Source organism: Micromesistius poutassou (assembly GCF_964030765.1).
Source record: "Micromesistius poutassou genome assembly, chromosome: 2".
Lineage (NCBI taxonomy): Eukaryota > Metazoa > Chordata > Actinopteri > Gadiformes > Gadidae > Micromesistius > Micromesistius poutassou.
This window is the reverse complement of record NC_140272.1, coordinates 22,377,330-22,395,518: the sequence shown is the minus strand read 5'-3', so window position 1 is coordinate 22,395,518 and position 18,189 is coordinate 22,377,330. Positions and strand designations below refer to the sequence as shown.

General features: G+C 44.8%; 2 protein-coding genes across 3 annotated transcripts in view; one reads left to right on the top strand and one right to left on the bottom strand.

Moving 5' to 3' along the window:
• The window catches only part of LOC311338262 (uncharacterized protein), a gene marked incomplete at both ends in the record, with an annotated part of 195,904 nt that overhangs the window by 48,711 nt on the left and 129,004 nt on the right, over positions 1-18,189 (top strand). Inside the window, 1 exon segment of the mRNA XM_084463490.1 lies at positions 16,279-16,422. Within this exon segment, the coding sequence (XP_084319616.1) occupies positions 16,279-16,422 (144 nt within the window).
• On the bottom strand, positions 239-10,004 carry klf15 (Kruppel like factor 15). 2 transcript variants are annotated; one of them, XM_084464519.1, is made up of 4 exons: positions 9,887-10,004; positions 8,757-8,868; positions 7,365-8,638; positions 239-1,965 (listed from the first exon to the last, which is right to left on the bottom strand). In XM_084464519.1, exons 3-4 carry the CDS (start codon positions 8,627-8,629, stop codon positions 1,797-1,799), a joined length of 1,434 nt encoding a protein of 477 aa, XP_084320645.1. In that variant the 5' UTR covers positions 8,630-8,638; positions 8,757-8,868; positions 9,887-10,004; the 3' UTR covers positions 239-1,796. The 2 variants fall into 2 exon arrangements, with proteins under 2 accessions (XP_084320645.1, XP_084320644.1); XM_084464518.1 differs by having other exon boundaries at positions 7,365-8,868; positions 9,667-9,995.

The following is an 18,189-nucleotide window of genomic DNA, read 5'->3' as shown; positions in this document are numbered from 1 at the left end:
TGGCTTGTAACGGCTCATCACACTCACACCTGCTGGTTAAAGAGGGTCCCTTTGACATGGAGACGGGTCTGACTCCACACACCACTTAACAAGTGCAATGGGATTCACCTGACGGCCATGATGTTACATTATACAACTACATTCGGAAATATTACACTGTTAATATACGTGTTTTTTTTAATATACATTTTCAATCAAAACATCTACATATTCAGTTTATTTTAAACTTTTATTTGTAAATATAGCTTGAGTAGAACAAAGAAAAAAATATATAATATTTTCATATGCAGTGAAATATGTACACATTTAGGGTTTTACACAAGCAATGTTCACAACACTGATGAATATCAGAACAGTCTCCTGTGTTTGCCATGAATGTGGCTACACAAGAGCACATATATATACTGTACATTCATAGGATGCGATAAAACACCTGTGTTCAAACAAGCATTGAAAATTCAAAAATTGAATGAGAAGGAATGACGTACAATATCATCTGGTTCATTCATGAATAATGCATGGACGGCATTTTCACACAGGTACAGTTCACTACAGGCCATGGTTACATAAGCACACATTTCAAGAGCAAAGGATCAAAAACAATTCTGTCATGACCAAGTTTTGTATTTAACTCCATTTCCCAGCAGGCCATTCTTCGTGTTGTTAAGCACCATGGCATGTCATATCTGAGCACCTTAACCCTGAGAGGGGACGGCAAAGGTGGGTCTGACTATTGTCGTAACAAATTAGCATAGTTGAGGCAGAATCTGTATCAATTCACAAAGGCAATGATTAAATGCATAATTAATTACAAACACACACTCAATTTCCTTGATATGTATTGTTTGTTTGACATGGACTGTATTATAAAACCTTGATTATTGACAATCGATATTTCAGTCAACCTGATCAAAAATAGAGAACTAGAACTGAAGAAACAGATTTTTTCAACCGTTGAGCTCTTCACTAAGGGCTTTGTGGTACAGTAAGGCCAGAAATGCAATAAGAAGAAAGATTAACAAGTACATAGCTCATATCTCGATAAACACTAGAATATAAAAACATTTTAAAGTTAGCACTGATCACCAGATCTGCTCGACCGTCATTGACGTGTGCTTATCTAACTGTAGGTTTACATCGTTTTGCATTTGCTCACGTTGCTCCGTATTTCCCCTAGTTCAGTCACATATCGAGCGTTGAAATGGACCTTTAACACGTGGTGACTTTGACTTGGGGACCCCCAGTAGCTTATAGCGACCCTTCCTTGCTATGCGTTCAGTAGTGTACATGGGTAACCTGATGCGGACATCGATGGGACCGAATCAGAGATCCATCATCGATCCACCAGAGAGCCACCAGAGAGCCACCGTCAGAGGGCATCACGCACCCAGCCTGGGACGTTGCATAAAATGGAGGAATGTCGGAGAGACATCGGCAGCTTCTCGAATGGTAGAAAAGGCATTTTCGTTTTTTTTATTTATTTTGTTTTCTTTTTCCGTCCAGCTAAAAAACAAGGAAACACTGAAACACTAGGTATATTAGCAAAGCACAACATACTTCAAACGACGTGAAATTGAGCTTATCTTATCAGCTTGTGTCGATAAGGGGAGACTTGGCCAACAAACAAAGAGCACAACATTTTAAAGCACTAGGGGTGACAACCGCCCCGTGGGGAGCTCTGCCGAGGGGCAGAGAAGGACCTCTTTGTTGCTTTGTCTTTGTACATTAAATTAGAATGTCGCAAGCATTCGCCTTTCCTCAGAAATCAACGAGATAAAACGAGCCAAACAAAACGCTCAGTTAGCCGCGCGCTGAGTCCTGCTGCGCCGCGGAAAGCTGTGCACTTTGATGTGTTTGGACAGGTGGTCGCTGCGGGCAAACTTCTTCTCGCACACGGGGCACTGGTAGGGCTTGACCCCCGAGTGCGAGCGGCGGTGGCGAGACAGCTCGTCCGACCGGGAGAACCTGCGACGAGGAAAGAAGGGAGCAGAGGTCAGTCTGAGTGGAGGCTTCCTGTTGACAGGAAGAGTCACGCTATCGTAGGCGAACACTGCCTCATACCAGGTGTGATTGTGAACATTGTGGACCATTGACATGGGTTCGGGATTTGCATTCTCCATTGGTCCGATTCTGAAGAATTACGCCAATGGTGACGCATTTTCTCGGTCGAGTTGATAGTTGCAGAATACTTATTTTTCAAAGACAGGTCTGAAGCAGTACTTTCCTTATATAACTAGCTGAGTGTTGCAGACCCCCTTTAGAGGAATAATACTCAGAACACATTGTAAAACACAAGTGGCCTATTGGGTGACGTCATCCTATGTATTGGTGTGTAGCATTTTCCACTGCTGCAAGATTTGTGTAGACAATGTGATGTCAGAAAGTGAATATGTTTTAACATTTAGAAAGACACAGCCAAGTCCAGACATGCTGTAGGCTTCAAACATCCAGAATGCTTTAGAAGCTGACAGCGCTTTGGCCTAGCAGCTGAAAAGAGAAAGGGGGTAGCAAAGTCACTTATAGGTCACGTACGAATTGGGGAAAAGCCTGACTGGACAGCAAGAGACAGAAGTACTGAAACACTGAACCGTGAAGAGTACTCCCTGGACTGATGTGCACGTCTGTGTTAACTGTTTGAGCATGCTACAAAAGGTGTTTCGGCCTCTATTGTTCCTTTAAGAGCTAGTTGCACAATGGATATTTCATCACTCGAGGCATTCATGAGGCAATGGTTTCCTGCTCATGATGAAACCATATGAGTTGTGGTCTATTTCTTTATGAATCAAGGCAACATTTGTGTCAAGGAGGTTTTTACACCAGCAAGAGACACAGAGCTCCTTCTTTTCCACAGATCCTTCTGATATTTGGCATAGATTACCGCTGGCTCCCCCTCACAACTACCCTGGAAATCCAGAGTTCTCGCGAGAGCACAATTTGAATTTGCTCAGCGAGTCACTCTGGGAATGATCAATATACTCACTCCCAGATTGCCCAAACCCAGAGCATTAACCAATCACATCGGTGTATCTGATATAGGCGGGCCAAAAGCGTTGCTAGTTTTATCGATCGTATACGGCAAGTCTTATCTATTGGTTAGCTCCGCTGGTCTGGATACGTCACCCCTTGTATTCTTCTGATTGGTCGTAGTGATATCCAATTGCATGCATTGATATTTTCAAATGCATGCTTGGTTCCGCCCCTCGAGTCGGGCCATTTTCATCACTCGTTGCCAGACCCTACAGCTTTCTAGATGTGGCTCTGGATTTCCATTCTACCTCACAACACAAACCATTTCAAATGTTTTTTTTCCCACCGAGGTCAAGAGAGTGTGTCAGACGTTATAAGGTCTGGTCCTCTCAGGATGTATAGATATCTTGATGCAAAAACATGATTACCTCCAGCTGATGAGGATAACATGGAAGCGAGAACGGCCCTCCGAGAGTTGAAACTCCGGGGCTGCTTCCCGGTAAGTCGGTTCTGTGAAGGGCCGGTTCTGAGCCAGCTCTGCAGCCCAGATGTGTCTGGGCTGACTGCAGCATGACGCATGAATCCTCAAAGAGGTTATTAACCCATCACTTTTCAAGGGCACGCAGCTATCTGTTACAGGGGATACAAACCGAGAGCAGCCCTGAAACTGCTGCCGAGGAAGATGGATGTTAAACCTTTCAAATAAGGATGACTTGCCAAATACTGATATCTTGTAAATAATGAATTTAAAGCATGCTCCAACCGCAATAGCCAATGGAAACAGAGCAGAACCTCAAAGATATTTTCAATATGGAGTACAGATTTACTGATCTACATCTACTTTGTATTCATTCGGTTAATGAATAAAGTTGGGCCACAACTAAATGTCTATTATTAAATTGACGTAATTCATTCAGTCTATGAAAATGAATGGATAATGGCAATGCCCTTCAGGGGTCACCAGAGTAAATAGAGCTCTCCAATAAGAAGCAGTAAAAAACAAAGCATTCTGAAGTTATAGGTAGCAAACCTCTGGTGTTAATTCTTGATAAACAATTAATAATCAATAACTAATTTCAATCGATTAATCACTTTTTGTCAGCAGAACCATAATAAACAAATGAGAGTGTTCTCCTCGTGCCTCTTGCGTTGCGGGGCCTCACGTTCTGTCGCTCTGAACGCAGTGAGCTGAATTGAACTCTGAGCAGAAAAGAGCCCAACGTCATTTCTGTTTTTTTTTTCCATTGTCCAATCAGACGAATTGCGAGGCAGGCCATCTGTGGTGGTCACGACAACAAGTAAACAACATGGAGTTGAAACTAGCGCTGGCTGTGGCTGTGTACCCGGAGCGATATGATTATATAAATATATATATATATATATATATGTTTACATTAATTAGAAATGTTGAAATGTAATATATGTTTAAATAGCAGTTAGGACAAGAACTGTGATTTGGAGGTTGGCTAGCAACAATAAACATAAGACACAGCAAACGGCCTCTTTTTAAACCGTAGGCCCCAACAAAGACAGGCAGCGTGGCGCGCCTCGCATTGTAAAGGAAGCCAAACTGATCTCGGCCTTCAGCCTGCAATGTTCCAGAAGATTTCCTGTACAGGGAAAATCTACTCCGGCAATTTGCCCGCTCAAGATGCAGTAACGTTTACGGATCAATGCCGGTACGGCGTGTTGTGAATGAAAGCCGTCACATATCCAGTAGAGGCACGTTAGCGCTTTCACGTAGAGTGAGCGAACCAATCACAAGACTCCACTAAGGACGCATATTAAAATCGGCGACGTATATTGAATCGGCGTTTATCTTAACGCACCAATACTTTTAGGCTGATCCAATTGTAGTATCCATACAGCGTCATTTGTTTGCGAACAAGTTCCTTTTCGCAATATTTGGAAAAACGGGTCAGGTTACGAAATACGTTATCTCCTCTCAGTGTGCATCAGCGCCATCTGCTGGACGGTCTCTCGGCCCCGTAGTCCAGCATCGCTGTGCCGCGTGTGAACGGGCACAAGACATACATGTTCCTGAACGTAGCTGCATGCGTGAATAGTGTGAATCACTTACGGCGCCGCGATGTTATCCCAGTAATTTACCAGAAACTACGTGTGAAAGGGGCTTTAGACACAGGGAAGAGATTATGGGGCGACGGGGTGGAATGTGTGGGCTCACATGGATGATAATCAGGGTGGAGGTGGTGGTGGTGACACTTGGTGGGGGGGGGGGGGGTGCTTGATATGCCTCAGATGATGGCCTCGCTCTTTATTAGGTCTGGTCCATCTAGAAAGGTTTTTCCATTCCAACTCTTCTTTATTGTTGTAAAAAATGTCTCTCTCTCTCTCTCCTCTCTCTCTCTCTCTCCCTCCTCTCTCTCTCTCTCTCTCTCTGACGTTCTTGCCCACAGTCATGGTTACTATTCAAGCCGTTTCTTCTTTGTTGCAGCGCCTTGCCTTACCAGAGGCTGGGAGCTGCACACTCTACAGACCACTGCTTCTGCACTCCAGGAAGAACGGGGAAACTCACTCGCACACATCCTTCTTTCCTCTCACAACATCCTACGCAAGTTCTATCAGTTAAACCCCCCGCCTTGTCTTCCAAAACTACCAACACACACGCACACACGCACGCACACACACACACACACACACACACACCTGCCTTTTGTATCAAGACAAAAGCCCCATGTTGGTTGGAGATGCGTAGCTTGGATGAATATCAAACACAAATAACTGCGCCCTTGGTGCATGGTGGGACGTTAGAAACAGAGAGGAGCAGAGGGGCTGCCGGGGCTGAGCTCAAGTCATCGCAAGCAAACCAACACTGAGCTTGGACTATGAAAGTGCACCTGTACAATATAAATGATTGGATGTGTTCTTTGTAGCATTGTGTTTTCTGCAAGACGGGGCATGTAGGAAGTTGAGGGAAAGCTCCGAACATCAGCGTTACATAACAGACATGAGGACGTGTTTTGACAACTGCAGTCTGGCGCAGGCAGGTACTTTCTGGTTGGAGGAACCCATACGCACCACGTGTTGAATACTATTCGGACAAACTCTATTATTAAAAAGTAATCAATAACTACTCACTGATGCTGCAGTCGTACGTATGTGAGGTGTTAGTGTGTGTGTGTGTGTGTGTCTGTCGGTCTGTCTGTCTGTCTGTGTGCGCTTCCTAATGCGTAAACACACACGCCCGAAGGACGTCAGACGTTATACTTTGTGTACCTGTGTCTTTCCCCTAATGTTTCAGCCAAAGAACCAGCTCTACCACGGCTCCAACACACAGACCTTCACACACACGCTCAGACAGGTGAACCTTAAAGTCACCTTCCTTAATTGCGAGCACCCAACACGCCAGTCGTGTTTTTATTTCCATGTACGTATCACAAACTTTAATTTTGCAATGTGTACACACACACACACACACGCACGCAGCACGCACGCACACGCACACGCACGCACGCACGCGCACACACACACACACACACACACACACACACACAGCTGTCAGGTCCCAACTGAAGGTGTCCCGTGCTGTGAACATATGACTGCCAGTGCCAGGTTTAGTTTACACTAGCAGGGGGGGGGGGGAAGGGGGGTGACACCCTATTGCTATTTCTGCCAATCACTGCATCTCCTGACGCAGAGTGTGAAGGCACAATCCCAACACTTTTAGCCTGGCAGTCAGGGAACAAGGCTGCGTGACGGCAGTGCAGGGGGAGGACACAGAGAGAGAAGGACGTCGTCCCTCGGCCCTCAGAGACTTTGCTCTGGCTTTATTTAAGAGCAAAGGTTGTTCCTCTTCAGCTTCATGCTCTCTCAGTGATTAACTCTGTCTGGCCTCCGTCATAATAAAAACACATCAGCGTCAGCGTTGCTTCCTTCCCCTGGAGGTGTGTTTACAGGGAGAGCGCCTGTCCGTGTCCCCGCTGACAGAACCTATTGACGGGCTCAGGTGTGAGGGCTCCGGGTCGACCCTCTACAGCCCCCAGAGCCGGCACTAATGAAGGACTCCAGGCGGGTCAACGTGAGGGTCAGTTCAGATGTGTTGAGCTGTAGGACACAACGGGCCGCGTGTGGAGCGTCTCATCCACATGTAATCACTGAGGTGGAGGTCAGGCCCCCGATACAATAATAGAGCAGCAATTGAGGCAGATGCAATGCTTAACCTCGCTAATGACTAAACCTTTAACGGTCGTTATGTAACCGGCTATTAATATCCCTCTGAGGAAGGGTTTAACCTACAAAGATAAAAAAAAAAAAAGCCAGGAGCACAACATGCTGTGGTACGCACCCTCACGTGATGCTATTAATAGAGACTGTTGTAGGGACTGACATCAATATCATCGCATTTGCTGGTTCACGACCACCATCACGGGACTCACCTCCATCCACAGCCCGACCAGTTACAGGCGAAGGGCTTCTCCCCCGTGTGCCGCCTCAGGTGGGCCTTGAGGTGGCTGCTCTTGGTGTACATCTTGGTGCATCCGGGGAAGTTGCACTTGTGCATTTTAATGAGGTCCGCCACGGGGTTCTTCTGGAACTTCTGCGCCCCGAGCAGGAGTCCGGCCCCCAGGTCTGCGGCCGCCGCCCCCTCCCCGGCGCCCAGGGGCTTGGCGGCGATGGGCACCGGGGCGATGCGCACAAACTTGGAGGAGGCGCTGAGGCTGGGCGAGGGGAAGAGCTGGGGCACCAGGGCGAACGTCTGGCCCTGGATGTGGACGAGGAGCTGAGCCACGCCGACGTCCGACGCCGGCGGGGGCTGAGGGAGCAGGCCGGCGGCCGGGGCCAGGGCCGCGGTCCCCGGCTCCTGTTTGATGCGGAGGGGCTGGATCCTGAGGACGACCGGCGCGCCGTCGCCGCCGCCGCTGCTCTTTGCGGCCGCGGCCTCGCCGGGAGGCGTGGCCTGGGGCCCCGCGTCGGGTCCCGCGCTCGGTTCCCGTTTGAGGTCGGCGACCGGCGTGGTTTTGGTTTCCATTTTGGGGACGGAGTTGGTGTCGGTGAGGGATGCGGGGCTGGTGACGGGAAGCGTTTGGTCCAAACTCTGGACCTCCGACTTCACCGTGGGCCCGCACAGGGAGGCCTTCTTGCAAAGGTCCCGGCCGACGGCGACGCCGAGCACCTCGTCCAGCGCCAGCACCACAGCGCCCCCCTCCGGGTTCTCCATGCTCACCACCTCCATGTTCTCCTCCAGGAACTCCTCGATCTCCTCCAGCGTGGGCTGGAAAGACCCCTCCAGCGGCTCCTCCATCTCCACGCTGGACCAAATGGGGAAGTCCAAACTCTCCTCCTTCAGGAGCTCCCGCTTGGAGGACACTGCCTTGCGGGAGTCCCAGAGAAGCGGCGACATGGGCAGGGGGAGCGCGGCCCCGCCGGAGCCCCCCAGGGAGGCCTGGGACAGCAGGTAGTCCAGGATGCTGTCCTGGCTCTCGGTGCTGGAGTTGCTGCCATAGCTCGAGCTCAGCACCTGGGAGTCCGGGCTGGAGCACGACCGCGGACTGGACGAATCGCTGCGGTCGTCTTCGGAGAAGGGCGAGGGCATCACCTGGTAGGAGCCCGAGTCAGTCACCATGTCTGGCCGGCCGTAGGCAGCCGGAGAGCCACCGTGAGGCAGAAAAGTCTCCTCCTTTCCGGGGAAGTTATCTACCATCCCTGGCAACTGAGGGGGGAAATAAAGATAATCCTTCTCTTCTTCTTTTGATGTCCGTGTTTCTTCAATAGTTTGAGAGAGTGATCCAAAAATAAGTTCCTGGACGAAAGAAGGAAACAAGGGTAACCTTGGTCACTTGAGTGGTGTAGTGGAAAGACTCCTGCTCCCCCGCCGCCGCCACCGCCGCCACCACACAGAAGGAACGCCAAGGAGAGGCTGCTCCAATGCCTCCAGCAAGTCTAAACAAGGATTAACACACAAATACGGTAGTTTCAGAATAGGGTAATGGCTGTTGCCATATGAGTGTGCCATACACACTAATATATACTAATATTTAGTTATATAACAGTAATGTATACTAAATATGTGTGTGTTGTTGTGTATTAAGATTATGTAGGCTATGTGATATAAATATTCGCAAAGACAACGCGCAGGCCATTCCCGCGGAGAGCGTTCCAGTGATTGGAGGAGCGGCGACCCTTTCAGGGGCCCCTCGGCCAACGTGACCGATAGTAACCGATAGTGACCGAGTGAGACTGTCAACACTGTGGGCAGGCTGCACCGCGTGGGGCGGCCACGCTGCTCAGGGGCGACGCACGGGCATCCATCACCTGCTACTGTTTACCCCCAAACTTTAACACGCACTGCATCTCATCATGGACTTCCGTTCTGCACGAGGAGACCCACAGCGAGAGAGTCACAGCCACGGCTCAGGCAGCGGCACACGTTTATCTGCATTGATTCACAATTATTTTGCTTATTTTACTAAACCGACTGAACCGACTAAATACGATGGGCTATGGCAGGCCTCACGTTATAACTTCTTCCACAGTGCTCCGGCTGCTTGTAATGCAGCTGGTTATTCTTATTCTAATAAAGCAGCCTGAGCACACGCTGAACACATGTAATAGACAATAACATGGACCGCAGAGTGAGGCAAATAGTGACATGGAAATATCACCACGAGTTAAAACACTATCCCATTTTAGTCGGATTACTATTAATGTGTATCACATGTTCTATCAGCAGCTCCTTACGTTCAATGTATTTCATGTGTGGATTCTGCAGAATCGGGTGAAGATGATCCACGGCCACGAGGGCGCGCGTTCAAGCGGCCGCGCGTCTCAGGACGTCAACATGTTTTCGTCCTGCAGCGCTGCTGCAGCATATGGCAGGAGGCGCACGGCTTGCAGCAATTCCGCTACTAGAAAACAGCGTCAAACAAGAAAGATAATAATATAAGATAAAAAATCTCACCTTTCACAACTTCCAAGAAGAAGGTAATCCGCAATGCAACGCCCCGTTAACCGGGTATTCCCCCGCGTCCGGGCCGCTGAGGTACAGAACAGGCGCGGTTCGCCCTTGAGTGTGCAGCTCGTGCAGCAGCCGTCCTACTGACTACAGTCGGGGCGGTGGAGTTGTACTATAGTCGGCGTCACATGACATCCAGTGTGTACAGGGTCAGCGGAGTGGAAGTAAATGGCTGGCGCTGAAGGCTCGACCCTGCTCTGGAGCGCTATTGGGCGGCGCGCCTCGGAGGGCGGGTCCTGTGCACGTCAATCAGGATTGCCTGGGTCAACATGTGGCGGTACGGGCCGTTCGCTGCAGCCAGGCCGGCAGAGAGCCAACCGTTCCCCTCTCATCCTCACTCATCCCCGCTGTCAAACTTCTGGAGGACGGCGCAGTCCCTGCTCGGCCAACTCATGGTGTTGACGAGTTGAGCAATACAGTGATGAATGAATTCACACAGTATGCAACTCATTAATACATTAATACTCATTAATACTATTAATACTAATGTATACAAACAAACATAGGCTATAACCTGAAAAATATATTTGGGAAATGTTTTTTTTAATTTTATTTCAATCATAAGTTAATTGTTGCTTGCTTTCATTGTTATTACAATATTATTACAAGGGACACACATCATGCATTGAGTTTTATTGCAGAATAAGTTAGAATAAATCTTCTGCCAAATAGTTCTGCCACATGCATTTAACCTCCTGCCCGGTTCCTGTCCTTCTCGGGGTCGTCTCTGCTCCCCGGGCTTCATCCACACATCTGCTCCTCCTGCTGGACCACGCCTCACCACTTCTCTTGCCATCATCAGCTTTTGAACGTTGACAAGGAGCTATACCATTTTCAGTGAGATAGATCTCAGAAACGTCGACAACCTGGTTCATATCCGTGAGGTCGATAAGTGTAACGCAGCCTTTAACACCCCCACAGACCACTGTGAATATCTGGTCATGCTCTTTGGCTTGGCAAATTCTCTGGCAGTTAGAAATATTTTCAATTTTAATCTCAAATATAACCTTATTGTATTGGTTCTGATTGCTCTTCACTAGCAGGTCTTCACTAGCAGGTCTGGATGTTCTGTGGATCATCTTTGGGGATGAGTCTGACTCAAGAAAACTCCCCCTGGATTCTGGAATTCCAGCAACAGAGGAAGAACACATGTTAGTAAAGAATATCTCATTTGAAAGAGGACTCTTTCTCATTTGAAAGAGGACGAGATGGTTGAATCACAAAGGACAAGGCCTAGGCAAACCACAGCCAACATCAAGCGACCTAGAAAGACTGAAGCTCAGAGGGGAACCGTCAGGGTCTCTAAGATATTCAAATTGTATTTTATTAATTCTAGGATAAAGGTTAATCATAACAGGAAGTCCCACACCAGAGCTAAAAAAATTGGTTCAGAAAACCAAAGCTTTGAAAGGCATTTCAACTCCACCAACTACACGCGATACCCGTGGATGACGGGATCAGCGAGGAGCAAAACATTACTGCTGGTGTTGAATTTGTGGTGCAGAAAGTGGGTCCTAGGCCAAAGATGGATTTTCGGATTTAGTACGTTTATCCAAGTCAGCCCATCGCCATCAAAACAACAACAACGCCGGGATGTCATTACTAGTAATGAGAAGGTCAGGAGGAACCAGGACATTTTGAAACATCTCATTAACTGTGCGGTGTTCCTTGGCAAGCAGGAGTGGCCGTTCCCAAGTCACGATGAAGGAGCAGGCTCGGCAAACAAGAGGAGTTACCTAAACCCGGGCCGTTGTCATATTCTACTGAAGGTAGAGCACACAGCTTGTGTGATAATGCGATTATTTGTCAGGAGGATTTTCATTTTGCTTAAGAGATAGCTCAGTTTTGGTGATAACTCTCACTCTCGCTCCGTGCTGTTTGCTCCTTGCATTGCTCAGGTTTTGCTTTTTTCGCAACGGGAAGTGTGGTTAGTGGGCCACAGTATAAGAGTCACGGTTCACTACTGCTGAAGCTCACTACATACCCCTGCACCAAGAAGAGGAAACCACAGAAATTTTGGAGAACCAGAGAATTGCTTTATTGTCTGAACTGAAACAGCGCGACAACTGAAGTGGCGATGAACGCAAAAAACGGAAAAAACCTTCCGACCACAGGTGGTAGAGGAGCGGCCTGTGACAGGAGAGCTCCAGAACAGGTGACCCGCCCTGGTCCAGCAGAGTTAAGTTAATGTGTATGTTTGTATGTGTTGATATGTTGTATTATTATCCATGATGATGAATAGCTGCACAATCGTAGTAATCTGCTTCTGTAAACTACAGTTTATCTAAGAATGCTTGTATAATATACATAATTTTTTCGGTTCATGGTTTTCCGCCTTTAACAGAAGACGAGTGTTCGGCGTTTGTGTTGTTCAGGCCTCCCACTGAGGATGCAGAGAGGGAAATCCCAATCACAGTCACGCGGATTATCACGATCCGAAGAGATGGCGATGGGGAGCCACAGGATGTGGTAGTTGTGATCGAGGTCATCAAAGACCTGAGCAATGTAGGCAGTGTCATCATCTGGTTCACCATGTTGTTTGGGCTCATTTATAACCTTGATCTACGCTTTACAGACAAATTCAAGTACACCGTCAACTTTATTCAGAAGATCATGATGAACCAGAAAATGCATTTCCTGCATTTCATGCGGTGAGTGCTGTATTGCAAAGTGATGTTGAAAATATGTTTTAATAAAGCCACATAGTTTAAGACATGAAGAAATGTGAAATTGATTAAATCAAATGAAAAGATTCAAACTGATTTGAATGTGTCAATAATATTACTTGGAGGTCACTAAAAAATCTTTTTAGATATCTTTGAAGATCAAAGTGTGTTCTTGAAATTTTATTGCTGTAGAGAGGATTACCCCTTGAGATGAAGCATCTCGTTTTCGAGGGGGATCCCCAGAAGGACAGAGACAAGACAATACAATACAATACAATACAATACAACACACGCACACACACACACTCACCCAGGCTCTCTCCCATCCCACCTCACCCCCCCCCGCCCCGCCCACCCGATCCACAGCAAGACAACTCATGACATTCGGCTCATGCACATATGTAAACATACATATACATACACATACATATATATATACATATATATACATACATATATATACATACATATCATGTACACACATAAACACACACATGAGCATGTGTGCACACTATACTTCACACACGTATACCCATAGTCACATTACGCACAAGAATAACAAAAACAAAAATAAATGAATAAAGAATTATGGGTAGAGTTCTATTAGTTAGTCACTAGCCCAGTAACACATGTGGATAGCATTTACAGCAGTAGTTTTCTCGCAGGTAGTTAAGAAGTGATGTTTTGAAAGAATGTAAAGAGGTAATAGATCTAAGAGGTCCAGGCAGGCTATTCCAGTCTGAGGGGGCTTTGAATTTAAATGTACGTCTACCACTTTCTTTAGAGATGTGTGGCACAGTGAAAAAGGGATGCTCAGTATGTCTCAATCTGTAGCTAGGTATACTAGCTAGCTAGTATATGGAATTAAATATTCCTTCAGATAAGAAGGATAATCATAGTACACACATTTGAAAATAACCTGGTACCAATGATACTGTCTTCTGGCTTTTGGTGATAATAGGTTCAGTGAGTCATACAATACACAGTGGTGAGTAATGAAAGGACATCTCAGGACAAATCTACAAATATTATTGAAAACAACAGTTAGAGGTTTCAAGTTTGATTCTGAGGTGTTTTGATAGACAACATCTGCATAATCTAATAAGGGAAATATTAACTGTGACACAATTCTCAGCCGAATGAGTTGAGTGAAACAGTTAATAGAACGATACAGTATTCGTAAGTTACAGTTAATCTTTTTCACAACAGAATTAATGTGACACCTGAAAGAAAGCTGTGAGTCAAGCCAGAGGCCCAGATATTTAAATTCATCAACTTGTTCAAGTGGAGTGTCATCTAAGAATTTGAGTGAGAGATTGTTACCTTGGTTCAAGGAGGCTGATCTGGTAGCGAACAGCATGCTATATGACTTTTTCTTGTTCAGTATTAAGTGGTTGGACTGGAACCAGCGTTGAATGGTATTAAAGTTAGACTGTAGTGAGGATTGAGTCTTAGAGACCAGGACATTAGATGAGTATATCACTGTATCATCAGCATAAAGATGAATACTACAGTCTGAGCAGATTTGTGGAAGATTGTTTATAAATAAAGAAAAAAGAAGAGGCCCTAGGGAAGAACCTTGAGGGACACCTTTCTCCATTATTACAGACTGAGATACACAACCATGTAAAGAGACACGCTGACGTCTAAAGTGGAGATAAGAGTTGAACCATAGAAGAGAGTCTTTAGAGAGGCCTATTGCTTGTAGTTTGTCAAGAAGCAGATAGTGGTCGACCATATCGAAGGCCTTGGAGATCTATAAATATTGCGCCAGTTGACATGTTATTGTCGATGGCAGATGAAACGTCGTTGGTAAATTGTAGAAGAGCAGTGGAAGTAGAAAAATTTGGCCTGAAACCCGATTGGTTAGGTGACAGAAATCATTAATATATTTGAATAATTGTTTAAATATTATTTTTTTCGAATATTTTTGCTACACTACTGATGATAGAGATTGGTCTGTAGTTGTTAAGATCAAGAACATTGCCACCCTTGTATATTGGTGTAACTCTGGCAGACTTCCACATTAATGGGACCATGCAGGTGGATAATGATAAATTAAATAAATCTGATAAAGGAAATGCCAGTACATGAGATGCAAGCTTAATAAACTTGATCTCAAGGCCATCAGGGTCAATACCATTACCAGACTTTAGTTCTGAGATTGCCTGCTGAACATCAGTAGGGTTTATTGTAGCAAAAGAGAAAGAGCTACGCTGCTCATTTGCCGGACTAGAGTAGGAGAGATTAGAAAATTGTGAGCTACAGATAGTAGAAAAATGTTGGTTAAAAGCATTGGCAACTGCAAGAGGATCACTGATAATGTCATTGTTTTTCTTTGATTTTGGTAACAGTGCTTTTAGTAGAATTGTTGAGTAAAGAATTTATATTTTTCCAAAACTTCTTAGGATTACTGACATTATTGGATAAAGAATTTTTATAATAATTTGATTTGGCATTTCTTGTTTTAGTTGTACACATATTTCTTAGTTGTTTATAGACAGCCCCATCTGCTGAGTTCTTTGAACGTCTATACTTTTCCCATGCCTTATCTCTTTGTTTAAAAAGATGTATTAAATCAGCATCCACCCATGGTAAATGATGGCCCTTAACCCTTACTGAAATCCAAGGGGCATGTTTATCAATAACTTTAAGGACTTCAGTGTGGAAAAAATGCCAAGCATCTTCAATAAACGGAATAAGGTGGAGCCTATTCCAGTTTATATCCAGCAGGTCTTGTATAAAGGACTCCGGGTTAAGATGTTTGCTCTGTCTTACCCTGATGACCTTGGGAGGTAAGCGAGGTAGTCTAATTTTCCACACACAAAACACCATGGAATGATCACTAATGTGTGTGGTGAGCGTTCTGGCGCCGATTGGCTGCCGTGCATCACCCAAGTGGGTGCTACACATTGGTGGTGGTTAGTGAGGTCCCACCTTCACTGTAAAGCGCTTTGAGTGTCTAGAAAAGCGCTATATAAATTAAATTTATTATTATTATTAAAGCAATCAGTTAAAACTCCCGATTCAATAATTCTGTGAGAGTGGGTGACCAGAATCCAATCTAATAAAGATTTGGATCTGTGGTCAACTCGAGTAGGTTCGCTGATTAGTTGAGTCAGGTTTAAGCTTTCAAAAAAGTGTCTGTCCTTTAGAGATGAACAATCTAACCAATTAATATTAAAATCTCCAAGGATAATCATCTCATTTGAGTTGCCCACTGATTTAATTGTGGTGCCTATGCAGTGTATTGACTCTGTGGGGGAATTTGGAGGTCTGTAGATATTCCCTATGGTCAGCTGTGTGAAAGCTAACTTTGACAAAAAGACATTCAAAGTGTACTGGGATTTCCTTTGGAATTATAATTTCGGAAAAATAATTTTGAGGAGACATAGGTGGCTACCCCTCCACCACGACTACCCCTATCAGCTCTATACAAGACATAACCATCCAGTTTGATTTCCTCATCTGAAATATTATCATTCAACCAGGTCTCAGGCAGTGTGATAACACTGGTTTATTATAGACTAGCCAGGCCCTCAAGAGATCAATTTTGTGTGGCAAGCTTCTTATGTTCAGGTGGATGACAAATAAGCCTTTACCCATGTAAACTATTCAGGGACATAACAGAAAAAGTGGAGGGGGGGGGGGGCAAGAGATAGAGAGAGAGAGAACCACGCACACACACACACACACACACACACACACACACACACACACACACACACACACACACACACACACACACACACACACACACACACACACACACACACACACACACACACACACACACACACACACACACAGAGGCCGGCAAGGCCAAACCATGAGAGAATGCAGATACCATCTGCTAAGTTTCTAAGTGCATGAAGTGAGAGCCTAAATATTTCTTCTTTGGACAATAATTCAGTCAACAATCCATATAAAATAAGGATGAACATTGGCCAGTATAGATACAGTAGAGAACAAACAAAACAGGCAAAAACGGCTAATCAAAGAGGTCTGCAATTGGTTGTTGATTGGTTAAATGTTTGAACGAAGGTTATCGTTAACAATTTACCAAGTTGAGAAGTGTCAGAGAATGGGCAGACGGCTTCGACTTAGTGACTTGGATGACTATTTCATCTAATACAAATTATTATTATTTTTTTTAAATAATGTATTACTGTACATACTGAATGTATTGTGGGCACCGTGGGCGGGAAGATAAATGTTAATGGGGAACGGGAAGGCCCTGTAGTTTAGAGCATTGTGATTGGCCAAGGACATCTTAGGGGAGGTCACACAAGTAGGAGAGGGTCACCGTTTAAGCTTAATAATAATAATAATAATTTTATTAATGACCACACAGCCAGGCTGGTGGAATTTGGTCTCAGTACAGCTCCTTGTTACAGGTTCCAACATCACATTTAAACATAAAACATAAAAACATATAACATAAATACATACAGACAGACACATTTACTTAAGGGGCCATGCATAATCCTCAGCGACTGGAGTTCAGGGTATTGATTGCAGTGGGAATGAAACTGTTTTTGAAGCGGGTTGTGTGTGTGGCAATACATTGTGTTTCTAGGTAAAATATTGACGTTAGGCTCTGTGACGTCTGAAATGGTTAACTTTCTTAACAGCTACCTTGGGCTAGAGCGGCTGAGGTCATCAGTCTCTAGCCTCAATTGAAGGCAATGAGACCAACTGAAAATATACAAAGCGGGTATGAAATTAAACTTGATTCTAAAAAAAGTGTAAATTATTGAAAAATCTTAGATATATTTGAAGATGAAAGTGTTGATTTTTGTGTTGACATTTTTGAAAGAAGTTTAATGTTTAAAAAACTGACCGAGTTGTGAAGGCTGTAGTAGTTGAAGTGTCAGAGAATTGGCAGATGGCTTCGTCGTCCTCCAATTGACCTCCATTGTAAAACAACATTTTAAAAGTTGTATATTTTAAAAAGTTCAAAATATTTATTTATTATTATTAATATTTATTATGATAGCACGATTCCACACTAATATCAACATTTTAAAAGTGGAATGGAGTCTTTAGGTGAAGGATTATGGACGGAGTAGGGTCCCAAAATGTGTAGAGAATAATAAAGAAAGAATAAAGCCTAAGAATAACAATAGTTGAGTGCTTCTTGCAACATTCACCTAATTAGGATGGGCACAAGCTGAAAACAAAGATCCAGCAGCTGAAAATACTGTTGTTTGCATAAGAGGTGAACACTATGTGACAAAGTACTTAAAGATGCACAGAAGTAGGCCAGGAGCTGTCGTTTACTACACTTTAACATAAGACTGCAAACTGAAATGTAATGATGAATGTATGCATCAACTTCCTTTTATTGACCACTATTGTCGGGATTTCATGAAGAGAAATCTGCACATTTCAAATAATAAAATAATAAGTTAGTCCAAAGGAAAATATACTGCATAAAAAGTGTTTAAAAAGGTGTATACTGGTCTGTGATACTGATGATGTTCTAAAAGGAAGATACGCCAATTGCCTAAAGATTTGAAGCAAACACCTGGGGCGCAATTCAGCGTAGATAGCATTGAGTTTAAATGAGTCAACAGGGAT